This window comes from Aquila chrysaetos, chromosome 15, assembly GCF_900496995.4.
Source record: "Aquila chrysaetos chrysaetos chromosome 15, bAquChr1.4, whole genome shotgun sequence".
In the NCBI taxonomy this organism is placed as follows: Eukaryota; Metazoa; Chordata; class Aves; order Accipitriformes; family Accipitridae; genus Aquila; species Aquila chrysaetos.
In genome coordinates this window covers 15,578,155-15,606,008 of record NC_044018.1, presented here as the reverse complement: position 1 = coordinate 15,606,008, position 27,854 = coordinate 15,578,155, and the positions used below count along the sequence as shown (strand labels likewise).

Here is a 27,854-nt window from a genome sequence, read left to right as displayed (position 1 = left end):
CTCCCAAAATCAGAGGTATGGGACAAAGTAGTGGGACCAAAGTGCCCTGTGGTGGGCAGATGAAGTGACCTGCTCAGAATCAAAGAAGATTGTAATTTTCAAAGTTTGAATTAGAAGTTTAAAGCTGTTGCCTGCTGACCTTGTGCTAACATTTCTGAATGCGTCTTCCTCGTGCTTGCAAATTATACCATAAAGCTAAGATAGATTTTTCTGAAAGAGCCTTTATCAAATGTCTGGGAAAAAGACTGTCTTTTATAAGAAATATTTACTGCTATTGAACAAATCATATGTGTGTGTAAAATACACTGGATGCATAATTACAGGGAAAATGGATGCTGGCAAATGTGAGCGAGCCACCCCTTTAAGCAAAGAATTTTGCTCTTATACAAATTACAGGATAAATGGATGCTGGCAGATGTGGAAGAGTCAGCCCTTTAAGGCAAGAATTTTGCTGTTACATAAAAGCTTGTTCCTAGCATGTCAGTTGGTGCAATATGTCCAGTTGTAGTGTTTCAGACATACCATTTTGTACTGTTCATGCTGTCTTTTTAAAGTGCTATTCCATTCTTTCATCTAGTCACATGAACTCTGTTCTTTTAAATCTTTCTTGATCATGAGAGATTGTTCTCTGCTGCAGGGGCAATGTACGATGGGTAATACTCAAATGTGAGAGCAATGCCCCACTTTTTTGAAAAATACGAGGCACTTTCAACCAACTGAAATAATGGCATTAAGAGTAATATAAATGAGTGTCCTAATTTTTATACTTGAAGATACAGTGAATTATCTGTCCTTATGTACCCTTGATGTGCCAGTCATGATTCTGTAGACTTCTAGCATATGCCTCTAAGTCACCTCTTTTCTGTTCTGAAGAAACCCAGCCAACTAGATAGTCCCAAAGCTTGTTAATCCTTTTGGTCTTCCTTCTTGTCTTGCTTTGAAACTTTTCAAGTTCTACTATGTCTTTTTTGACACAGTGGACCCAAAGTGCACACAGTGCACTCCAGTACAAGCAGATTATGGATTTATCCAGTGGCACAATCATGTTCTGTGTTTTGCTCTTGGCTCCTTTTCTCTTAATTCTTAAAATCTGATTAGCTTTTTGCTTGCTCTTGAAAACAAAAAAATTTCAAATCTTAGAAATTACTAAGAAAGTCACCTAATACACTGCTGAGGCTGCTTTTCTCAACAAAGACACTGAAGTTCTAGGCCATTTTTTACTATAGAAGTATAAAATAATTCCAGGTACAAAGAAGTAATTCTTAATAGCTGTTGTCTTTGACCACTATAATTACAAATATAAACACCATAATCATTAGGATTGTACAACACATATGTACAATAGAGAGAGAGAGAATGTGATTGTCATTATGTAATATATAATTGACATTGTGCTGTCCTAAGATTCTTATGGTAAAAAAAATTACTACTTGTAATTTGTATTCCTTTTTGTATAGATCCATTGTTCTGGATTGCCTCTCCTACTAAAAATTTTTGTGAATGTGTCATATAACATGCAATAATGATTTCAAACCAGAGCAAGACAAAATGTCAAACAGGGAAAAAATGTCATAATGACAGTGTTCTTCCTCTCCAGCTTCCTTTCTGTAGTATGAGGTGTTGAAAAATGGTAAAGATTTTAACATTGCTTTCAGCATAATATCAGAAATCACACATCTGTCAAACTGAGTTCTAATTTTGTTGACGAATTTAATATCATTCTGGCAGACTTGAGTCCAGAATTGCTTTTTGGTAAATTCTGAGGATAAATGAGCAAACATTGTACTTAATCATGTCATTTTATAATAAATGCTTGCTTTTTAAAATTTTTACTTCTTTTTCCAAAATTCAACAGCATCATATATAGTTGCTATGCTATTTCATCACCAAATTTTGGATGTGCAGAATGTTAGGCTAAAATAGATTTTGTAGGACCTTTGCCTTTGCAATTTGACACTCAGTATTCTGTTAAAAGCTAAGTTTTGAGGCCTTGGAAACCGCACTAAAATTTATATGGTGATAGCATAATGAAAGTATTTTCATATTGTTCATACTATGTTCACAGCTGATAACTTTTATGTACTCGGTTGAAAAGCACAATGATGTTAATATATGAGAAAACGATGCAAAAATAATTCCTTTCTATTTTTTGCTTCGGGTCAATTGATAGACTAAACTTGTTTAGATGGCTGTGCTGTTTTGAATTAGGTATAATAAAACTTACAGTAGTGATGAATTGATTCTCAAGAACAGGATGTGAAAAAAAAGATCCAAAGTTTGTAAAATAGTATTCATAGCGCCTCCAAATAACTGCCTCTCATTTTTATGTAATGAAAAAACAGAGGCAGCTGGATTCCTGGTCTGCTAATACTATTTTATGCTATTTGCAAATACTAGACCTGTTTTGATTTTTTTTTAAATGTTAGAAAAATCCATATGTACAAGCAACTTCACTGTCAGCTACAGAACTTTCCCAGGTAATGAGGTAGGTACTATAAAACTGGTTCGTGCAATGTGAAATTTAAATAAATGTGGAATCCTTTATACTTGTCTTCTGGTTCTTCCATTTTTAGCACACAGTTACGTAAAATTGACCATATCTGTGTCGTCTGGTCTTGTCATATCTCTAGGGAAAGGGAAGAAGATATTTCAGTAGGGCTGGAGGAGGCAGGCTGAACTGAGTTCTACTTAACCTTCATTTTTACTATTACTAGGAGCAACAGCTGGGTGTCCACCTGCTAGAATTTACTCTGTGGAAGAGTTGTGAGTACAGCATTTTCGCAACCTTTCTGAACTCACATGTAAAGATATTTGCTTTTGGGTTTGATTCTGGTGGGTGCTATTCTGCTGTGGGTTTACAGGCCTTCCCAAAAGGCATCTAGTATTACATCTAGTATTACAAAGGCATCTAGTTCACAAGCAGCCCTACAGATCATGGATGCAGAGGGAGTCAGAATTTGTGTTCTCCAATTTATATCCTGTTTCTTATGTTGAAACTTGTTCCATAGCCTTCCAGATGCAAGTGAAAGCAAATTTAGCTGCTTACCTGCCTTTCCTTGGATGAAAACAAGGATTTGTTTCCTAGTTGCTTGATACTGACATTTTTAATAAAGTCTGAGTAATTTTCAAAGGAGTAGTATTCAAAGGAGTCTGTTGTTATCTTGCCTGTCTACTTGGGTACCTAAAACCTACTGTGAGCTTATGACTGCAGCATTTCAGCATCTTTGGATTATTGGCCTATTCATTTTTATTCCACAGGTAGCTCCTCATTATACAAGGTAAGTTGGGGCTGGGATACCTGGGTGATAAGTTAATATGGAGACTGCAGTGCTGGCTAACACAGTGTAGTATCAACTAGAATGGTTCTGTATTGACTCTCAGTTCAGCAGGACCTATCTGTACAACCCATAGTAGAGGAATAGACCTGGAAGACTGTAGCATAGCTGTGGTTACATGGCCTATGCTTAACCTGATAGATTGTATGAGATCTAAGTTGGCTTTGCTTGGAGCCACACTGGGAGCCTCTGTATCTCCGGCATAGCTAACACCCAAAACAGGTAACACTTGCATGGATATTTGAGAGTTGCTAATCTTTTGACATTGTGTTTTGTATTGTTTCAGCATTACATTGTTCCACTACTGTTAACATTTTTAGATGTGAGTAATTTTCAGCGTAAAAATTTGCAGGATCTGTTCTCTTTGCTAGTGGAGCCATGTGACTGATAACTATGAGAGCTTGGCAAACCAGAGGAATAAGATGCTGGCTGTATAACTAACTAAATGCATTATAGAGGAGAACCTTTTCTTAAATTTCTGTAACACTTATAGAAAGTTTTATATGATGCTGAATTGTCACTGAAATGGACAATTTTTTAAGGAATGAATAGCATCAGAAATTCTGGTTAACTTCTGAGGTCATTCATAAAACAGTTGAAAACAATGTCAGGTTTGACCCAAAGCCTGTTGATCTCACTGGATTTTGATCTCTACTCTTATTGCAGATCAATTAAGAAACCGTAGAGGAAGATAACAGGAGATGGGAAAGCTGTATGCTTTATTTTTCCTCACCTAAAGGTTACAATAATTTAGAAGTTACAGGGAATTTCTAGCACCATTTACCTAAATAAGGAGAAAATCTACATTTTATTGGAAAACTGATTTCAAAGGCTGTTTCTACATGGCCATATCATTAGGCTTTCCAAGTAGAATTACAGAAATTGAAGGATTAACTCCTCCACACCCTCCAAAATCCACACAGCTACCTGCATTTAAACTAAATAGGTAAATATTTAATAAGGTGCTAGAACAGATGACGATCCAGTAGAGAGAGGTATCCCAGGAGAGCTGCATTCAGATCTGAGCTTTCTCACAGTTCCTGTATGACTTTGAAATATTTGAACTCAGACTCTTAAGAGTATATAGATAACATTACTTGCCATGGATTTCAGTTGTAATTAGGGATACAGATGCCCATGGGAGCTATGCTAATATCACTTCAGACCATAATTTCCCATCAGTAAAATGGAGGAATAACATAACCTTACTTCCCTGTGGTTATCCAAGGGTGATGTTATTAACCACTCAAGTATTCAGGAATTGTGATACACAATCCACGATCTGAAGAAAGAGAAACTGGAGATTCTTGTGCTTCTCAAAACTAAGAAAGCACAGTTTTTATTTAACTGAGATTGAAAACTATGCTGTTGTGCTCATTCTCAGTTAATGCATCCAATATGCAGCACTAAGCTCTTTAGTATCAATCAAGTGACCGGATGATAGAATTTGTAAGAAAAATGTATATGAAACCATGGTAAACTAAAGAGATTAAAACTCTAATGATTCCTAGTAATTAAAGTAAGAGGGTCTGATAGAAAGTTGTGCTGTAGTAGAACAGTTGTGTGTGTAGTTGTGCTGTGGTATATTTGTTTTTCTTACAAGCAGATATATGTATTCCTCTCTGATTCACTGAATATCGAAAAAAGCTATCCATTGGTACACATGGACATGATTCCTTCCCAAGAATATATAGGGGTTGGGAACGTATATAAATGGCAGATTGGGAAATAGGTACAAAATATGGCAATGACAGTCAAAATTGTATAAGTATCCTTAATAGTTTGCAGCAGAATAGGACCATCACTGTCTTTGAAGTTGGAGGTAGGTAGTGGGTTAATGCAAGCGTATCAAATCACACACACTGAGCACAAGATTTGTTCGATTAGTTTCAGTTCACATTCGCAACAGAATGCAATGTGTCTGTTCCCCAGGTATAAGATGGTGCCACATCTTGTCTCCTGACCCAATGTACCGTACAGTGTCCTGAATCACATGGCTTGGCATATGAGGTGTTTAACAATGAGAACGAAGAAAGTTGAGAGTTCTTAAGAGCTCTTTTTCTAAGCACTCAAATGGATGTTACTCAGCCTAGAGGTTCGGAGGTTTTTCTGCCAGTACGACAATTACTAGAGATGAAGGAACACTCTTAAGGAAGTGTTTTGGAGAGTTAGAGCCATTAATAGCTACAGAAGTATCAGTCAGGCTGTAGCTTTTAAGTTTTTAAAAAATGGTCTTTGAACATTCATTTAAGATTTTTACACAGGTACAGCATGACTGAACAAGTAGTGGGTGCTTTTGTGCAGTGCATGAATAAAAATGGAATGTGGGTGAGATATGAAAGCAGCAACAGTTTTGGTTACCGTTAAGAGCAACAAAGAAACAGTTGAGACACTCTGAAATGTTCCTGTTGTGCACTGAGAAAATGAAGGCTTTTTCTGGCATAGGTTTTACCAGTTGTAAAACAATGTGTCTAATTAATAATGCATTCTATTGAAAGGGAATGGGAGGTTTGCTTCGGTATGATTCATCGTTGTCTGTTGCAGTAATTAAGTCTGTTGCTTGCCTTAAGGTCAGCATGACCCTGTTTATTTTAACTTTTCGGTCTTGAGGGTCTGTGCACTTTATGTTTAAGGAGGCATTAGCAAGAGATGGCAATTTATTGGTTTCTCTAGTTTTTGGCAAGTGTGTATTTCCTTTCATGTTTTTATTTTTTTTTCTTCTCATTCATCATTGAAGCTCTTGGTTGCTTTATAAAGCTTAATTGACCATTTATTTTACTCTTTAATAACAATTTTTTTCTCAGAAGTTTAAAAAACATGTACTATCGTGGTTAAGATCCTTGTCAATTCGGTGATATGAAGAACAAAAGTACTTGTATTATTTTAAATACAAAGCAGTATTTAAAAAGGTTCTTATCTGCCTTTAATACACTTTCATATGAAAGACAGGCCTATTCCAGCTATTCTCTCACTTTATAAATAGCAGTTCGCTACACTTACTTCCTCAGTTTCCTTCACATTTGTTAGTATTTCACAGTAGATGCCTGCATGTTATTTTGCAATTCTCCTCAACATCTTTTCTAAAACTCCTGTTTCTTTAATACCTACAAAAACTGAAGGGTAGTCTCCTGACATGTTTTTTCTGGCAGCATGATTGGAATATCTTGCAATCTTGTTCTTTGCACCTTAGAGAAGTGATATTATCCCCAATTTACAGTCAAACAGTGGAAGGACATTGAGGTTACAGAAAAAATAAAAAAAAAACACAAAAGAAAAAGAAAAAATACAGGCAAAGGACTTACTTAGAAGAATTTACACAGAACATCTCAAACTGAAATCCTGAGAACCATGATCAGCTGTTTCTACCCCGGGAGAATCCAACTCCAATTCTTTGGACCCACAGCTGTCCAGGGAGATATGGCCCAAGGGCCATGCTGTGCAGTGGCTTTTACCCACACTGCTAAGGGTAGCATTCTTCAGAATGGACAGGCTGTGTCTGCAGTGCTCTTCACATGACTTTTGTGCCTCTGAGGCACAGGTTTTGTGCATGTGTGTTCAGATGACCAAAATACAGTGAAGTGTGTTTCACAGCTAGCCAGAAAGGACTGTTCGTGGTCTCATGGCATGGCATGCGCTGCATGCCTTGGAGCATGGAATGAGAGGTGGGTAAGGGCACCAGACCTTTTGGGAAGCTGTTGGAGAACTGTGTAGGGCCATGGGAGCAAACCTGATACAATCTTGTCCATCCTGCCTAGAGAAAGGAGTGCCTTATTCAACTATCAGCAGAACTAAAGCTGTGTGCAGAATGCCTGGATGTAAACTGATGTATATGCAGTGTAGACAATCTGGTGATCAGGAACTAGAAGCAAACTGGAAGCCAAGTCATGTGCCAATGTACATATATCCATAGACATGCCAATTTTTTGAGTTTGAGAGTGGGATTTAGTTTGAGATTAAGGATTTGATTCAGTTTCTCGTTTACATGCTTCTTTTGACATTCGAGATATCCTCAGGTATTCTGCCTGGCTTAGTCTCCTGCAGGTCTTACATTGTGTTTGTGGGACCTATGCAGCTGTCTCAGATACCCTGGAACATATCAAAGACCACTAAACATCTATGTGTAAGCAACTGAATTGAGCTCCAAGACTCCTAAATATAGAGTTCTTCATGTAGACATCTACAGCTGCAACTCCTGGTAGTCAATGAAGATATAGCCAATGTGGCCAATGGAACCAGGTGAGTGATTCAGCTCATGTTGAAGTAAATAAACACTAGCGGCTGGTCAGCTGAATCACTCTTTCAGCTTCATTGATTTTATTGATTATAATGGAAATTTCTGCCTAGTGAACCAGTAGATACCGCAGTCTGATTCAGTTGCCTAAATATAGGTGCCTCGTTTCATGTGAGGTTCGTTGGTTTACCCGAGATGTCCGTAAAGGACTGGCAGATATGACAGAGGACTTGCCTCAGACCTCTGCTTCCTTGGAGCAGCAGCTAGAATCCAGACAGGATACCCCAGGACATCTCAAAGCTAGAAGATGCCTGTGGTTAGGCAGCTGAATCACACTCTATATTTAGATGGTCTTAAAGGTCTCCTTTTGTACATGTCCAAAGTACAAGACTGAGTGTATTTCTCATAGAGGAGACCATCTGGGCTCCACATAAGTACCCTGAAAAGCTCAACGTGGTAGGTATTTTTAGCCTATATATATGACATTTTATATAAGATTTTATGCACATTCCACTATTACTGCATAAACACAAAATGCAGGTATGCCTGCAACCATTTTTAAAACATTTTGAGAAGAAAAGTAGTTGTCTTGCAATTAGACCAGTCATTCTGCTTGGCAGGACCCAGTTTTAGTTCTTTCAGACGCAGTCTGGATGCAGAATGCTTCAAATCCTAAGTTGTTGGGTGTTTTGGAGGGATAGTCTCCATTTTTCCCTGCTAAAGCTGCTGGACAAATCAGTCATTTGATCACAAACAACCTTGGCTCATCGTGGGAAAAAAAACATTAAACTTAACAATCACCTCTTAGTTTTCCTCTCTGGTTGCGCAGCGGGCCAGCTCTTTCCTTGTTCTTCCTTATAAATGAATGTCCTGGTAAAATGTTTTCATGATGCTGTTTATGATTTTTGTCCTTGTATCTTAGTTTGTGCTTTGAACTTCTGAAAATCTTGTTAACCTAAGGTTATGTCCCTTGCTGCACTTCTATTCCAATGTTCTCAGACTTTGGAAAACATGCCCTGTAGATTCCTGTAAAAAAGAGGATTCTTTTCTGTAAGTGTCTAGGTACAAGGTATATATTTTACATACATTTTGTTGGGATAATTACATGGTCAGCTTTCCCCTAACAACTGTTCTGTCAATTCATCACTTACATTACTGACTCGTTTCATACAGATTCAGCAACTCATTTCAGCAGGCAGACACACTCTTTTCTGTTGTATGTTGCATTGGCAGCTGCATACTGACCAATTCGTACTGGTTCTCTATACAGAATCTCTTACACATAACCTCCATGCTCATCACCCATTCCTGGCATTCCTGCTGTGGGTACTAATCAAACACAATAGGCCCCTTTGTGCTTGCTTGCCTGTTCTCCTCCGGAATTTCTGCTCCATGTCTATATCCAAAGCAGGCAGGCCCCTTTTACTTTCTGCATTCCATTACTGAATATCAGGTTAACATCTTTAACACCTAGTCTATACTAATAGTCTTTAAGAGTGATGTGGTGTTTCCAAACCCAAAGCAAAGTCAGAGATAGGCACTGCAGTATCCTAGACTTCATTCTAGACAGCACCCTACGCAGCATCCTAGAGAAATTTTGTTTATGAATGCACTACATTTATGGGGCAAGTATGTTTAGCTGGCATCAATCAAGTTATACCTCTTTAAAATGTGAATTTTCTGGCTTGTGTTACTGTTGACCTATTATTATTAAATTATTAATTAATAAATTATTAAAATTATGGTAAATTATTACATTTAATGGTAAATCATTAAAAGTGACTCTTCCAAAAATCACATGCTTTCACATACATTCATATCTATTTCTTGGAGTTTTTTTTTTTCCTTTTGGATTCCTCTAAACTTTGGCTCAATACAGTCTTTTAAGTGTCATCTTGTCAGATTAATATGTTTAAGGTACACAATTGTACAGTGCTGACAGGAAACCAGACAGTGATTTCTGCGTTCCCTGGCTGAATGATTTTGTACCCTACTTGAAAATGACATGACTGAGGTCTCTCATATTTGGCATTAAGTATAGAACATTTATAAAACTTCTAGTTCACTTCCGTAGTAACAGAGAAACATACCAGTCAGTCTCCTAGAGCATTATTTACTACTTTCTGTACAGTTTCTTTTTCACATTCTTTCATACAGTGCTTGCATCTATAATTTAAGAATAGAATAGAATAGAATAGAATAGAATAGAATAGACTCTTTCAGTTGGAAGGGACCTACAACGATCATCTAGTCCAACTGCCTGACCAATTCAGGGCTGACCGAAAATTAAAGTATGTTGTTAAGGGCATTGTCCAAATGCCTCTTAAATGCTGAGTGTATATAGAGTATAGAGTATATATTTTTAAAAATTACCAAATAAACAGTGAAAGCTTTTCATTAATATGAAAAATGTTTTGAGTGAAAACACTAAATCACCTAAGTCTCCAAGGGATTCCTCAGCAGGCTTTAAAATTCAATTTTTCCCCTTTGTGTTACAGAAGAAGTATCAGAAGGTGTAGTTTTAAGATTTTAAAATGTTTTTTAAAGTCTGGAGAAAAAGATCCTGCTCTCACTGCCATCCCTAGCCACGTGTTTCTGGCACTTTTCTTTTGCATATATTAATGGTCATATACTTTATGCATAGCTAAATGAGGGATCTGATCTAGCCAAACATAACCCTACAAACATTACTAGTTTTCAACCATATCAGCTCAGATCCATGCCACTGAACAACAGAGGGGGGATATATGATCAAGAGTGAGAGACATTCCTTTTCAGCTCTAACTTGAGTTTAGAGCAGCTTGAGCCAGTCATGAAACCATACCCTGGGAGTGAAGGGTGAAACAAAGTTTCACAAGCTGTACTGAAAAATATTCTCTTTTTATTGTTCAGTGTATCCTGCATACAAGGGTTATATAAAACCTAAATTCAACTGAGAGCCTAGATAAATGCTTGATTTTACTAATTTCAGTGTTACTTAACTGAGTTTAAAATCAAGCACATATCTGAATGTTTCATGACTTGGAGCCATAGGAAAAAGAAAATTCAATTTTCAGAATGATTGCTTTCATCTTCTGAAGTGAGGTACTGCAATTTGTGACCTAAGGAAACGTTCGATAAGTATACCTTTACCAGAAATAAATGTTCTCTGTACATGTACTCTAGATTATCTTGAAAAGATTCAATGTTTGTTTAAACTTGATACAAAGCTGTTTCTTTGTATATCCAGCACTATACTGAACATAATCTCTCAAATATTGTTTTGATTTCCTACCCTTTTATTCAGAAGATACAGGCATAGTACCAACACAAAGATAATACTGCTACATATCTAATTTCTGTCCTCCTGTTAATCTTTTCTTCTGTTAGCAAATGAAGTACCCACAGTATACACTTAATGATTTTTTTAGTGATTTTGTTATATATATGTAATGCAAAAGGACACTCCCCTTTCTTTAAAACACCTTACCTTAATTCCTTCCAAAAACCTGGAACAAAATTGTTGATGTTAATAATGCTTCAGACTGATAGATTGATATGTGCCTGGCCAGGAGCACTGTGACCCAGCACAGCACTTCTGTATTAATAAGACATAAAGTCAGACCATTTATCATTTAGTGTAGCCAGCACACAAATTAGAGAACAGCTTGCCAGGGTATACTGTGGACTCATTACTTTGGTTTTGCCATAGTTGCAGAATAGATAGCTTTGAAACCTTCCTGTGCTCTACTGTGACAAGAGAGTGTTCATGTCATGGCGACCTGACTGAGTTGTTCAGTTGCGTACGGTGCTGACTCAGGAGCCTTAAGTGTCCTAACCAATTCACCAAGCAGCAGACTCTTCTAAATCAAAAGAAGGAAAACTCCATAAAGATATAATCACTGGCAGTTACCACAGGTGTAAGATGTTCAGCAGTGCAATCAGGATATGAAATTTCGGGAGTAATTTACTGGATATCACTGAGGAGCACATGCTTTCATTACGGTACAGTATATTTTTTATTGCATAGCTAGTATTTCCATGCTGAAAAATATGTTACTGTTTAATGAAAACATTAACATATCATAAGATAACATACACTGCCTTAGATTGGTTACTGTTCAAATATTGTAGTTGAGAGACATTTTACAGCTAATATTCATGTTTTAAATATATGCATTTGTCTGTATTTTGTGTACCTCTTGCCTTGTCAGTCATTTGCTATCTTTGGGCGAGTGATTTCCTCTCAGGAAAACGTAGAATATTATTAAATATTAAAATATTTAATATTAAATATTTTTAAAAATGCAGACAACTTGAATTTTTAAACCCTTAAAATAGACAGCTCAGATCTCAAACTGCTATGTTCAGTTTCTTAAATCGATGAATTTGAGCTTTGTAGTGGTTCTTTAACTAAAGATGCTTGTTTAATGCTTTTGGATTGCATATTTATGTTTGTGAATATTTCTTATTTAATGTATTTTCAACATATAAATCATGTGTATCTCCTGATTAAGTATACCTTGATATTCAGTTTTATTTTGCAATGTAATACATTCATCTAGAGATGTATTTGCTATCCACAGATGGTGAAGCATATTTTAGACTGCTCCCATTGTATTTCTGTCCACTCTTTGTTTGCGAGATGGAAAATATGATCCAGATACAGTGTAGTGTGCTCTGTCAGAAGAAATCAGTGAAGATCTCTTTCAAGCAGTGAGGCCCTTCTCTGTGAATGCGGTAAAGCCTCTAAACCTGTGCACTCTGTGTATATCCTTGGAGAACCGCTACAGAGACTGTCTGGCTCTGTCTCTGCTGCTCTGAAAGAGACGGCTCCAAAGTTTCTTTAAGCTATACATCCCGGTCTCCGTGTGTACATGTGTCTGCCCCACAGACTGCTGCTGCACTGCTTCCAGGAATGAGCCCTAGAGGGGTAGGCTTGGGGTAAGGAAAAACAAGTCTGGTTTTGAGGACAGCTCAAAAGCTAACCTGTACAATCAGTGTAGCATACTCTTTGTATATTCATTTTGGATTCTGAAAAGATTCTCAGAAACAGTCTCTAGCACAAGTAACTGGAAGAAAGAGTAATATAGGCCAAATGCTGATTACTTAGAATTTTCTTTGAAAAACAAGCATTTCAAGATAATCTCTCTCCTTCTGGCTTGCCAGTCTGCTTCCTACTGCTTTACTCTAAGATCTCAAGTGCTGCTGTATGCAAAGGTACAGAACAGATGTGTGAGACAGTTCTTGGAAAGAAAGTTGTATCTCCTTCCTGAGTAATAGTGAGAAAGCCTTTGTGCTTACAGAGCTGGGAAGGGGAATGACCTAGACCTGTACAACTTAGGGATCATTTTTTACTAATTTTCCAGTTGCCACTTTGATCATCGCTTCCTAGCGTTGATTTGTGGCACCTCCTTCCCTCCCTTTCTCCTCCCTCTACTTGGCTTCTTCCTGCTGCTTAACAAGCTCAATTGGTTTTATGTATGTAATTCTTTTTTTAAGAGAGTTTGAAGGTGGTCTCTAAAAGAATTGCTTTCATCCAAAGCCAGGAGCTGATCAAAGCAACACACAAAAGCCGAATGGAAGCCAAGGCAGAGCTGCCTGACCAGCCATAGGGTCAGGGTTCTGTGCTGGAGAAAGAGTAAAGCATATCAGCTGAACTATGCTGGAAGCTGCTGATAAGGGATTTTCTCTCCAGTAACACCTGCAAAGTTTATGAGATCCTGCAGGAAAATCGAATAAATCTGCATCAGAATACATTGTTTCCTGCAGAGAGGAATGTGAAAGCATTTACAGAATGAAGTGCCATTGCCTAAATGTATTTATTGCCATATTATATATTAGGCTCAGTCTGCACTATTATTACAATGCTGGACTATCACCCAGCTCCACACTTACTTTTATGAAGTGGCTCCTTAGGCCAGCTGTCAGGATATTAAAGAATGACATGTATGATTGTCTATGAAAAGAAGGTTCATGCTAAATCCAAAAAGCAAGTGAATGAAAATCAGTGTTATCATTATGTCTGAAAATAGATTTCCAGTGAAAATTATAATTAAGAAACAAGTTAATAATAGATGTTCAGTCATCTATAAAAGGTCTAATTAAGATTTCTTCTGAATTCTTTTGCAGATACAGATTTTTATGAGGCATTGGTCCCAACAGTGATTATGATTATGATTTTTTGAAAATTTGAGTAGTAATCCAATGTATGACTTTTCACAGAGGACTTTCTACTATGACCAATTTGAACTTTGTCTGACATTTTTTCTTATATATTAAGATAAGCTAATACAGAGTGCCATTTTTAAACAAATCATTACTTTAAATGTCTCAGAAAAATTCATCTCTGGTTTGAGAGTAGACATAAAAGTTTCTAGGGTGAAGGAAGTTTAAATGTTCTGTAGTCATAAAGGAAGACTAAACTATGTCTTAAAACCAAAACAGCCTTTCATCCTTAAATAATTAAAGGAATCTGGTTGCAATTGGAGTTTTCTGTTTCCCTAGAAACTACAATGTAGGCTGTCACAGCTTAGATTCCTTGTCACTAAATTGCCAACATGCCTTAGCCCAGATCTCCGAGCATAGCTGTATATTTTCATGGGTTTATGACAAGTTAGATGACTGCTTTGTATTTAGTCAAGCTTTATTTTTTTGGTTCAAAGTAAAGTTGAATTTGTATGAGAAAATTAAAAATATGAATTTTTTTTGGTAGACATTCTGGGAAATTATTTTTTTCCTTTTTCTGTAGAAAATACTCATTTGCTATTTTTGCTACTGTTCCTGGCATGAATTGTAGCGTTTTAATTGAAAAATGAACACTCTGTCCTCAAAAGTAATGCTTGTTGGTTTGCAGTTGAAAAATTTCAGCAAAAATAAGAAAATACTTGGTTTTAGCTGAAGTTCTCTTTCCAGTGGACAAAATGGATCTGAAATAATTTCATATTAAGAATGATCCATTAAATATTATTATCTGCCTGAAGGAAAAAAGAAAGCAACAGTGTTTTTATTGAGGTTGTTTAACATTGATTTGTCCAAGTCTGTTTTCATCCCTTTTGACATGGATGTGTGTGATTTTTTCCAAGAGCGCAGAGGGCAGTTAATAAATGGGCTTGATTTTTCAGTAGGTGGAGAAAATTGCTGATATTTGATTTCATTGCAAAGGTGTCCATATTAATCCCTGCAGCAATCTCCTGAGAATAAAGACATCTCCCTGTTATTTACTTCTGAAGTGAGTGAGAGAACTGATTTCAGTGAGTAGTAGAAGCAATTTGGCTTGGAATCCAAAGTTGCCAAAAAGCTCAGCGATGTCTTCCCACTTCCCACTCTTCCCAGTGCACTTGAAAGCTTGGCACCTTTCAATCTGTGCTCTGGTTCCAACATCGTGTTGCTTGGAAACATGAGTCAGCAGAGGAAATCATCTCACTGTTAATGGAGGAGAAATCCCGTATCTGTAGTCAGCCTGATTTTCAAAACCAAAAGAAGATACCAGATGAAAATTAAAAGCAAACAAAAAAGAAAAAAGAAGTGGTAGAGAGATCTGAGTAGTCTTCTTGTGGTATATTCTCTTTATGGAAACAGTAGCAGAATTGTTCTTGGCTGTATAAAGATGGTACGATTATGTTTTCTGTGACCTGCCATCAACCTTAATCAGAGTCTCTGTGTTTAATCATGAACTACTTTCCAAGGTGTCATTATTAGGAAACCATTAAGTTTAATCTGGTCTGGTCTGCAGATAACATTTCTAATATAATTCCACAGGAGATATGAGAGTTCTAAGATCTCGTAACAGAAAAGGAGCTGGAATTTCTGGCAAAGGTAACTGTGGTTTAAGTTAAAGCTTTTATGTTGCCTTTAAAACGTAATGGCCAAATGGGGTCTACTGAATTGCCATAACTTTATCCATATATGAAACACAATGATTAGAGACTTTTAAATCATGTGACAGCTTTATTGTTGTGGAATAAATTACTTCACTGAAGAAGTGGATTATTTCAATCAGCAGATCCATAAATGACTACTGATTTTAATCTTATTAGTACTATAATGTTGAGCTCAGCAGAGGATCATAATTTAATTTCTCAGCAACTTTTGAAGCTTCAAAATTTATCTTTCTGGGTAAGACTAACAGCAGAAAATCAAACCCTTTTTGAAGATTTTGATGAAAATAACAGGAATAGTAAAACGTTGGTCTGGAAGTGATCTCAAATGAGGAAATACATTTACATGTTTCCCACACTCCAGTATTATATCATAACCATCAGTCTTCTGAGCCTTTTTTTCCTTTCTCTTACTGCCATGTCATTCTGGCAGAATATTATGAGGAAACAGATTTGACTTCCAGAAACTAATGTTTTTTGCAGAAATTGGCAATAGTCCACCTATTTACTATGCCTGTAGGTGCCTTTGTACTAACAAATAAAAAACTTGGTAAATTACTTCTGCAAGTGATAATTTTGTGGTACATGAACAACCAGATTGCTTTCTGAAAGAATAAGTTTTTCTTTGTCTTTGCCCATATGAGCTACAGATGAATTAGAAAATTAAACAGTTGCAGGAAAAATTCCTGTGTGCCAGAAATCAATATTCTGTTGTAATGTCTTGGCATGACTCTGGTGCTAGCATTCACTCTCTGCAGCAATTCCCAGGAACACTTCAGGAGCTATGATGGGCCAGTGACTGTTCCCAAAAGGCATTTTGGATGGAGTAACCTTGTTTTGAGGCTAGTAGTAAACACATAAGCTATAATACTATGCTGAGTCTGGTGGCAGGTGAGTATCAGTAAGAGTCTCTCTTAGTTCTCCTGAATCAAGAACTTTATATAACCTGTGCGAATAGATTTACCACACTATCACTTTTACACAAGACAAATATTAATATAGAAGATAAAAAATACATTATTCTTCCAAATCCAAAGCTAAAGAAAGCACTGTCTATAATTACAGATAGCTTCATGGAAATAAAAGAGTAAAACATGATTATGCTGTCTGTGGCTGAACTGAATCTGTGAGGAAGATCTTACAGTATGTATCACTACCATTGAAGAGAATCAGTTTCATGCTGTCTACAAATGTACTTTTCTTCTTATCATTACATTTCCATACAAGTCCCTGCCCTGGGATTTCTTTCTTCTTAAGCAGATTGTTGTTTTTAGTACAGGTTTTCAAGAATTATTAGAGACTTTACTGAACTTTAGAAATATTGATGGATTTTGGATGTTACTGGATGGATCTAACTCATGTTCAAAGAGCAAAAGGATCACACCACTAACAACTTTTCCGTTACTGATCTGTGAACAAATTGTTAATCTGCAGTAAAGAATGCTTTCTACTCCCAGGCAAATTTTAATAGTCTTTTGGATAGATACCTAAATCCATAGTTCATTCAAACAAATCCCCTCATTTTATACAAGTGATGAACTGCCTCTTGCCATAGTGATAACAAATTATTTTGGAATAACAGTGAACTTGGAAACATCTTACCATTCTCCTCTTAGAAATGATACAATAGAAATTTCTCTGTTAGGCCATTTCAAAAGTATGAAAGCTGGCTGCTTAAACTGGGAAAATGTGTCCATTGCTGTACTGTTTTGCTGGAAGGATTAATATATTAAAGTAGTAACGTCAATTATATTTTAGAATGCAAAAAATTTGCAGCTTAATACAAAATTTTTCCTCCTGTAATAATTTGTGAGTTGTATCTAAAATTGAATTTGTTAGTAATTAACCAATCTTCCTAAGTTCTCACTTAGATGACTTGACTATTTTTTCAAGCCTTCTTAACACAGCCCACATATATTCTTTACTTTATTCAGTTTCTGCTGAAGGCAGTCTTTCTTTATCAGTCTATTTCAATGGGAGTTGTCAAAAGCCCTGGATTAATTTCCATGCTCTAAAGTCCATAGCTTTCCTTAGGATACCCAGTCTGTCCTAGGTATAGGATAAATTTTGTCCAGAATTGCTGTGCTAGGTCTTCAGTCTTCACAAAATCTTAATACTCCTCACTGATGTTTATCACAGAAAACTGCAACTAAAAAGTCACTACTGTGTTACTGTCTTTGCTCCACTGTGCAGAAGATCTCTCTCCAAGATGTAGCTTATGGAACTGCACGTCCTCCTGCTGCTGGCAATTGCTCTGTGTTATCATGACCAGTCACTGTCATGGCTTTTGTGGTAGGTTCTGCCCTCGTGGCTGAGAGGGAACTCCTTTTCTAAATCACAGCAGCTGGAGTACAGGGTCATAGCAGAATAGTGCAGGTTTTCTTCAAAACCTGACTAGTTCAAATGCAGTTGAACTTGACTCTATATGTGACAGACATTAACCCTTAAGATCCCTGTTTTTCCTAGTCCCTGTTTACCACAGGAATCCAAACAATTCCTTGTTTGGAACTTGAGGGCTGTTTTCTTTGGTGACTAACACACTTCACTCTCATTTTCAGATGCCTGGACTTGGCATCTCTCTTTGGCAGCATTATCCGTGGGCTTCTAAGACATTGGCCTGACCTGCTTCATTTGTTTCCGCAATTGTTTCTTAGGCTCCCAATTTCCTCAGAGTGGTTTTCTTCTTCTTATCATGGTTTTAAGCAGCTCTTCCAGGTCCAGGTCTTTCCCTTTTTTCTCCCCTTTGTATTGGCAAGTGTTTTTCTCTGCATGCTCTCCATGGAAACTGACAGTGTGATAGGGAGGTGCCCTTTGATTTATCAGTAGCTGGGGTCGAGGGCTATCCTTCTGTGTCAGTGTGGTGGGTTTTTTTAATAGATCTGGTCACTGTCTATGTTCATGGCTTGGAATTTCACAAGCATTTGAAAGTTTAGCCTGTGCCACCCACTTGTATCCAAGAGAGACATAAATCTGGGCTGGGAACGCTGAGTTCATTGAAGCAGGAAAATAGGACTCAAAGCCTTTGCTTCCTGGTGCCACGGAGTCAGCAATTTACAATTTGGGTACCACAGTCTGAGCAGCTTTAAAGAAAAGAGGGGGTGACAACCATCGTAGAGTTAGTGAGAAACAGCTTCTCACTTGCTTGCTTCGTAGAAGTAATTTCTCCTGCAACTGAGAGAGTCAGTGGGACTCTGAATGACAAAGGCTGATGCTGGCAAAAAGGCTCCTGCAATGCCCCCTATTCTGGTTCCAGTGGTGTGTGTTTGATATGAAAATGGCTGTAAAATACTTATCACATCTTCCAAAGTGTGTTCCTGGATTTATGATTGTGTTTGGCACTGTGATTGTAAGATCCCACAGGTACACAAGAGCTTACCAGGTGTACAAATCCAGAAAGCATTTTTTTTTTTCATTTTGCAAACCCATTCACATAATTAAATTAACACCCCAATGGATAAACAAACATGCTTACGTTGTAAAGGATTCCAGGACCTGCCCCTTACACAAATAACTTAATCTTAACTGATTCCTTATCAGTAACATCACGCCCATAAGATGCTGGTTTCTGCCATCCTCAGGGTTAAATACAGGGTTTCTGTTTTGTCCACTAGTGGGCTCTATAAATCCTGAGCAAGTATGTTAAATCCCTGTAAATGGTATATCTATTTCTGTTCCTAATAAACTCTACAGAATAGTAGCTGACTGTGTCTGTGGAATAGAGTTTCTAAACAGAAATATTAGTGTTTTCTCATTCATCACAATCAGATCCAGATAGTGATCAGTAGAGCAAGTAAGGCTTCATTGCATAGAGCAATCTGCGTGCCTATTCATCTGATAATGCTTTTGAGTTGTCTCAGAATGTTTTGCCTTGCTCCGGATGAATTTAAAAACTTCCCATTTTTCACGTGCTTTAATGAAGCTTTCAAGAAATAAATAAGTTTGAAAATCAGGTAGACCAGTTTGCTTTGCGTGGTCATTTTGAGAACAGGTAGAAATCAGCCCTTTGTAAGACAAGCCTCTGCTACTGCAGTCAAACTTTTGGATATTCTCTTTGTGCTGTATCAGTGATTTTTTTAAGTGCAAAAAGTCTTTTGGATGTTATATGAATTTTTCATGGTTTGGGTCCGTATTTAAATAAAGCAGTCTATGTAAGAGTGTGCAATGGATGATAGCTGAATTCTGTTTCCGTTCCTGAAGGTGTAACTTCGAATGTTAACATGTTGAGAGCATGTTCATGCACTTTTATTTCTCTTTAGTCCGGACTTTCAAGATTGTGATGAACAGTCATGTAGAACCATATTTTACTTGCCCCTGAAAATGTAGAGATGGGTCCCTGAGCCCGCAGATGCCTCCCACCTAGTGAGACAAAATATGAGTTCATAATATGGGAAAGAATTTAAAAGAACAAATAATTGAATACGTACCTGTCAGGTATCTTGATCATTATTTGTCCTTGTTATATTAAACATAAAACATCAATGTAACAAAGACAAATAATTGTCAAGATACCTGACAGTCATATAATTGTTGAAAGATGGATTAGAATTACAACTAAACATCTTCTAGTGCTTTTGTGTAGAAACAGCATTTAGTATAATTCATTTCAGAGCTTGACCTTGGGTTTCCTGCATACACCTCTGATAAAGCTTTTTAAAGACAATACTAATGTCAGGCTGTCCTCTTTGTCTTCAGCTGTGTTTGGTGTAGGTGAAGCAGTACTTAATACAAAGGAGCCAAAGGGATCCTATCAGTGTGGAAAGGGAACTGTAATCTGCTTTTTGTGTTGAAAGAGAAGATGCATCCTCACTTCCATATTAGCACTGAACAACACTAACAGGTTTTGCAGCTTCCCATTTACCCTTCACCAGATGGATACATCAGTACGATTCACTGCAACTTTTCTGTTTGATTTTGTGTATATATACAAATATTTTGTCAGTAGGGCCTGCTTTTAGTCTAGATCATGTTCTTAAATGCTGCCTGCATTGTTTTATAATTCTTATTGTCCTTCTATTAATACTCTCTCTATATAAATATGTAATATAATATAGTATTAACTATACTATATATAGTATTAACATGATACAAACAAGTATGCAAAAATATGATTATATATGTAAAATATGCTTTACGAAGTCATAAAAAGATATCCAAATCGTCAACTTTGTATGTTGTTCCTTTTAAACCACTTTTTCTATCAAGAGTAGTATGTGGTTTCACAGTAGTTTTTCTTTTGCTTGACTAATTCCTACAGGATGCTTCCCAACAGGCTCATTTCCCAAGCAGTAGCCAGTGCTGAGGAGGGGCTGTTCAGTGTTTAGGAATTACTGCCACAAACAGGAAGCATTTCGTGCTTTCTATTCACAGTTACTTGAGGAGGGAAAGGACATGGGGCCCAGGGCAAGAGCTACTTTGTAATAGGAAAAGAAAGCTGACATGGCTTTTGGTTATACCAGTTCATTGTATTCGCTGTGGAAAGCAGGCGGCAGTTAAGTACGTGGGATATTCAGCTGGAATAGACTGACTCCTCAGTGAGAGAATGAGTAAATTATGCGGTTTCACTAACAATAAAGTCCTAATAATTAAATGCAAAATCAAATAGGTAATCAATAATGTCACATTCTAAAAAAAAAAAAAAAAAAAAAGCATGTTTACAGGGAAAAATACTGCTTAAGGTATTTTTATGAGAAGGACAAGCCATTATATTTCACAATATCTGATTTACAGCATTGCTACATTATTTATGAGGCAGCACCTCTAAAAGATACGTTGAACTGCTTTAGCCATGAGTTTTCAGCGATGATGGGCTGTGCAAAGGTAAATACACAAAACTGTGCTATTCCCCAGATCCTTTAACATTTATTCTGTTCTGATCATGTAAAACAGAAAGGTTGTTTAACAGATGAGATTGCTGACTATTGAAAATGCATCTCCTCACGTGCTATATAAACCAAGCAATTAGTTGAATCACATTTCTAGCCACATCTTCAAGAAGGTGTCAAAGCTTGCTGCCTTTCTGCTGAATTACAGAAAGCTGTTACTTTTAGATAACTTCCTGTAATTTACCAGCAGGATCTGCTCAGTGACTGCTGCAGTCAATGTTCTTTTCCTTTGCCTTTCTTTGTGGACAATGAAGCTTCTCTCTTTCATGAGCAATGTTGTAGTCTGACATCAACATGCAGTGATCAAGTTCTGAGTGCTAAAATTGAATTTTATTTTTTTTTCTTCTTGTCATTTTTTTGAGAAGATGGGAAATTCTTACGCTGGTCAGCTCAAGACAACACGGTTTGAAGAAGTGTTGCATAATTCTATTGAGGCCTCTCTCCGCTCAAACAACTTGGTTCCCAGACCAATCTTTTCTCAGTTGTATTTGGAAGCTGAACAGCAACTGTCATCACTGGAAGGTAGGAAATAGTGGGATTTATATTGCTGCTCAAAGACAATTCTGCTGCTTGCTCTCCCAAGTCTCAGCACACACATTTCAAATCAGAAAAACAAAACAGGAAAACAAAAGTATTTAAAGTTTTTCTTTGAATTTTTTGTGATCTACAAATATAAATATGTATTAGAATTGGATTAAAAATACATACTGCATTGTCTTTTATTTTGACAAAATTAAGCCACTTGCTTGCTCAGATTTATCAATATACATAAATTGAAGTACTAGGAATTGTTCCATTAAATGTGTGGAGGAATCTTTGGAGGTTTGAAACATAAATCTATAATTTATCATACACTGCTGAAAGTTATACAGTAAATGATGGGAAACACATGATAGATTTATAAAAGATATATGCTAAGACTGATTTTCATTGTGAATAAATACAGCAGAAATATTTTTAGCTTTTAAGAAGTTCTATAATTACTTTGGGCATAATATTTTTAGTTATTCTTTGGTTGCAAAGGTAAAAATTTAAGAAGTGTTCTCTCATAAACCCTGCACAAGTCGGTATTTAACACATGGGATTTCTCACTGAATTTTTGTGTTTGTTTAGAGAAGCCTGCTTTCTGAGTTTCATTTGCTCAGTCTTTTTTTTTTTTCCTTGGAAGTAGTATAGTTTAAATGAACTGTATAGATCTGATAAGCAAACTCATGATACAGTTTGGTGTTTTGGTGTGCTGTTATGGTAGTAGTCTCATGGCTTTCAGTGAGTGTACTGGTGTGTGCAGAACACCAGCATGTTGGTGCAAAGTTATGTTTAATAATTTCATTATTTAGCCATTTCTGTCACCAGGGTGGTGTTTAATTTCTTTTGACCAGGTCTATTTCCCCTGTCCTACTTTGCTAAAGATGGCTTAGATATATGTGTAGTGAAAAATGCATAGTGGTTAACAATCCACAGTAACAGAAAAAAAAAAAATCCACAGCCCAAGAGGTAGTAGTAGATAAAAGTATTTTGCACAGGTTAAATTCTTTACTAGTACCTCATGGTAACAGCTGAGAAAACATTTCTTGAAAAAGTAGATCTGCTCACAGCTCACACATCATTAGTCATTTCTTCTTTTTTTTTTTTCCCCAATATAGGACATAATAAAGAATATACATTCATTGTTTAAACATATATGCTGCTTATTCCCTGCACAAAGTAATCCTTCTATCAAATCCTTCTATGAGGATTGCATAAACTTTTCCATGGCAACCAACTGTGATGTCACAAAATGGATTATGACATCAATTGGGAAAGATGCTACAGGAGCAGATATATTGTTCAGGAACAAAAGTGTGATTTCACACTTCTGTAACTTCTTTCTTTCAAGGCTTTCAAAGAACTTTCCAAACCTGGAGGGCCTGATTCTGGTTTTTTGTAGTTAATGGAAACAGAATTGAACTGTAATTAATTAAAAGTCACACAACAGCCTGGCAGAGAACATTCTTTTCCTGAAATTTGCAGACAAGGGGAACTCCGAAGGGACCTGTAATAGAGTTTTTCCTAGGTTGTTTTCTCTGGTGGGAGATGTGTGCAAGCTGGCATAATGTACTTCAGCCTCATCATAAATTAAAATTTCCACTTCTAGCTACATGAATCGCTGTCCTCTGAAGGCCAGGAGGCATCTGAAGCAGAGAGCCATCCTTGAGGTCTTGTATAAGTCCCTGTCCTCCCTTCTCATTGTTATTTTTCCTTGACCATGGCATTCTGATATGGTGATATATTCGGACTGTCCTTGGTCATAGCTGCCTGTTGGTCCTCAATACAGCAAGTGTTCTCCTATGGTGAAGCAGACATGATATAAATAATTTAGACAAGGTAGTGCAGTGGGTCAATGCAACCCAAGTGTTTTGGCTTTCCATTTTGAGGACTGATAACATGTTATAGGTGTTCAAAGTAGCATTTGGCAACAAAACCAGCCACCGGTAAATAAGACTGATATTATGGATTTTTGTTTCTGATGATGTTACAATAACAAAATTGCTAGAGAGCCTGACAGTTGAGTATATAGTCAGTTTAAGAAAAAAACAATTGGAAATGGTTTTTTTAAGCTTTATCAATCACCTGTTGTAACTTGTCATTATTTTTAAGTTTATATTTTTTTGTTCAAAAAACATTTTTCTGTCTCCTTTTGATACATAAATGACCATCTGAACCAGAAAATAGTACCTAGCCACTGAGACTAGCCTAATATCATTACATACCTGTCATGATAATTTATGCCTAAAAATAATTTATTTGTTCAAAGGAGACTGTAGTGTGCCTGGAGACAAATTAAATGAACATGTTGATCCCTTCTGGCCTAGATGTTACATTTTTTGCAATGAATTTGCAAACATGTATTTTCCACTGAGTATGGTTTTCCAGTTACACATTCTAAATTTGAAAAAACATACACATTATAAACATATGCCTTAATGGTCATTTATGCAATTACATTTGCCTACAAAATTATTTGTAGCTATGTAAATTAAAAGTACCTTGTTCACCTAAGTTGGTTTAGACATAATGTCACATCTCCTTGGCTCCCATAATAGTATGTTTTTTCCTTCTGGGTTTTTTTTCTGCCTTTTTATTATTGATGTGTTTCCTCTCTTCTCCAGACCTGGCAAACTCATGTAGTGCTTAAAATAGTGAAAAACCATTATCATTATTTAAACAAACCTCTTGCTAGATTTTCCATTTATCAGCAGTTTGCTGTGGTCTCACTGGTTGTACATTTCTAATGAGGGTTTTCTAAAGTCTTCTTCATTTTCTCAGTCTTTGTAATTGTAGAACATATCTGCAAATGCCAATAAACGGTCCGGATGTTCAGGAACTTTCTAGGAATGTGCATTAAAAACTCTTTACAATAGAAGGCAGGGTTATTTGGCTCTAACAGGTTTAGATTTCTTGCATATCTCTGCCTAGTTATTACCATACAATCTGCAAATTAAACCTCTGGACTGGATTGCCAGTTACTAGAAGTCAGTATGTGCAAATCAGTGAGGCTCTTTAATCTATTTCTTCACTTCTGAAATCAAAATCCCATTTGAATCGCAATCACATTCACAGTTTTGATTCTCTAATCACATCTTATTTCTCAAATACAGAATATATTTCTTCCATTTTTCTCTCATGCTGTTAGATGCATTTGGGTGCCATCTTTTACACCTGTGTATTGTGTTTGTGCCAAAGAGCTGTGAAGCTGATTTCAAAAGTTAATGACAAGCATTATTTTTCCATTAGCATCCAAGTCCTGCACCACTGATATCAGTGGGACTTCGTGGGAAAAGGATGGGAAGCGACGTGGCAAAGGAATGCAGAGCAGCAGTGTGGCAGTTGGCTCCACAGCAGTGAGGTTGTTCATGGAGTGGTGTTGTATTCTCTGCTCTGATAGCAGCACCATGTTCTGATGTGATCTCTGCAGCTAACTCGTGTCTGTGGCTAACTGGTTCCTTCCTTGATCTGTATTTAAGGGAGGCTGTCTGTTCGTGGATACAATGTATTTTGTGGCTATTGATTTAAGCCCTGATGCTGCAATCAGTTTGTGGATAATATCAGCCCTATGAATAGTCCCACTGAGAAAAAGTTATATGTATAGTAAAATATTCGCAGAACTTAATTATGTTTAAATTATACCTTAAGGAGAGAAGAATTTTCCATGTGAAATGTCTTAATCACAACTATATAACATAGATGTCTAATAAATCCTTTGTGAGAACAATTCCTTAAAGCAAACAATGGTGTTTATGGTATCCACGAATAAATTTAAATTCAATGAAATATGGACAAAATCTTCATGGTATGTCTGTTGGTTTAATGGTGCTGTATCAAGTTACATCAGCTGACTGCCTCATTCTGTAACATACAACATAAGCACTGTGAGTCCACTTTTGCCATCATCTTGTCTCTGGTTCTGGGTGCTTGATTGTGTGTTCTTTGGGATTGTTCAAGAAAAGATGTGGAACAGAGACACATGCAAATATAGAGTTCTTTGAAGGGGCCCTGCTTTAAAAGTAAAATGGAAGCAGAAACTGCAGGTTTTTTAAAACAAGCAGCAGAAACCCTAATGATGCCCTTTACAGGTGACAGCAGCTCATTCTTGTGTATTATAGGTACGTATTTGCTCTTGTACTCTTAATTTTTGAACTGAAAGTACTATAACTCTCCTATTTCTTAGTCTCCACTTCCAGTCCTTGTCCCTATCTTTTTTGTTTTGATGTGAAATTACCTGTTATGGCTGAACAAACCTAACCACTGCCCAAAGGGGAAAATCCCACATCCTGCTCCCCCTACTTCTCCTATCCGTATGTTCCCATTTTCTCCCTTTTCATCAATTTTGGCATTTTTTGGAACTTCCACTGAGCTAATTTAATACATAAACCCAGTAAAAAAACCTGGTCGCTGTTGTTTGCTTAGTTAGTTTTCTGCTGGATTAGCAAGCTGGGATAGCTCAGTGCAGGCTCCAGTGTCAGAGCTGGCACAAAGAGGAAGGAAGGAACTTCATGGCTGGGAGTGTGGGGAAAGAGAGAAGAGCCAGACTCACCCCTTTTGCATTGCATTTGGATGTTAGTCAAGGTTAAGTCATAACACATAACTTACCCCTGACTTAAACAGCAAAGACAGAGAGCTTCACTTTTCCCTTTGTTCACTTTCAGCATTTTTGTCTTCGGGCTACGCCCTTAAAACAGTCATGTTTAATGTTCTGTCCTTATCTGTGTGCACCAGGACTGAAGCTTGATGTTTACATACGTAAAAGTAAACATACCCTTCAAATCATCTTCTAGATTGGGGTGTAAGTCTTAATAACCTTTAGAGACAAATCTTGAAACTCCAGATTTACTTTCTTCAGCTTCCTCCCTAATTCTCATTTATCCTGTAGTATTTGTTTAGCTGATTCTACAATCATTTGTCAATAAAATAAAAAGATATGCTGAGGAGGGTCATAGGAAAAAAAAATTCCTTGATGAGTATTCTATAGGATTCTGAGTGCCTGATCCAAAGTCAGTTGAAGCAAAAAGAGTATGTCCAGTTGACGCTGAGCTTTGGAGGATGACTGCAGTGTGCTTCATTGTTTCTCTGTTTCAAGACTAAAACCTGGATCAACAGAATAATGTAGGAGCCTAACTGCTATTTTACTTGCCCAAGTCCGAACAGCTATTCAGCTCTTGCTGATCCTCAAGTACCTGCAGCCCTTCACCACCCAGTTTTGCCAGTGAAAGCTCTTTGTGTTTGCTGCAGGCATGTCCCTACAGAAGCCAAGAAGCTAGAAGCCTAAGACATAAGCCCCACTGTGTTCACTTACTACTTGTGCCCTATCTCGGTTGTATGTAAGGCTGGATCTGGTCTGAAATTTTCCTTAGTCCTGTCTGTAGAAGTGTTCTCCCCATTTACCATTCAGCTGCACTCCTCTGCTTGCCAGCTTTGTCCCATTTGCCATGAGTGTGTCTGAGCCATAAGAGGGCATGGAGTCATTGCTCAGTATGTTTTGCTGGAGCTGTTGTATTATGCATGAAAAACTTACTGTCCTATGGGTGGAGAGAAGGGAAGAAGCAGTCTCTAGTTGAAAGGCTGAAACATACACCAATAATATGCAGGTGAATTCTCTTAAGAAGCAAGCTATCAGGTAAAAATGCTGATTTAGGTAGCCAGCACACCAGAAGAGTGGTTTACAGCAGAGAATCTGAAGAAGAAACACCTAGAGCCCTCTAAAAAACGAAGCCTACATCATGTATTCTTCTCTCCAGCATTCATTCAATATTGCCTCCTAGACTAGCACAGTCCATGCATAGGCTGCTGTGAATTGTCTTCCTAGGCATCTGCCTTTCCTTGACATTGTACAGGGAGTGGCAGTGCTTTACTCAGAGCTCCGGATTCTGGTAGGAGACAGACGGCCTGAGAATTAGGTGTTCTTATCGTGGCATCATCTGTGGTGAACCTAGTTTCAAGCAGGAACCGCTTCTTCAGTTTCCTGTACAACATCAAGGGCATGGTGAATACCTAATTAATAAAATCTGTA

General features: G+C 37.1%; 1 protein-coding gene across 3 annotated transcripts in view; it reads left to right on the top strand.

The window, feature by feature from the left end:
- The window catches only part of GREB1 (growth regulating estrogen receptor binding 1), a 123,950-nt gene that overhangs the window by 40,541 nt on the left and 55,555 nt on the right, over window positions 1-27,854 (top strand). For all 3 annotated transcript variants that reach the window (XM_030037932.2, XM_030037933.2, XM_030037935.2), the window contains one exon: window positions 21,673-21,829. In XM_030037932.2, coding sequence (XP_029893792.1) covers window positions 21,673-21,829 — 157 coding nt within the window. The remainder of the gene's footprint in view (window positions 1-21,672; window positions 21,830-27,854) is intronic.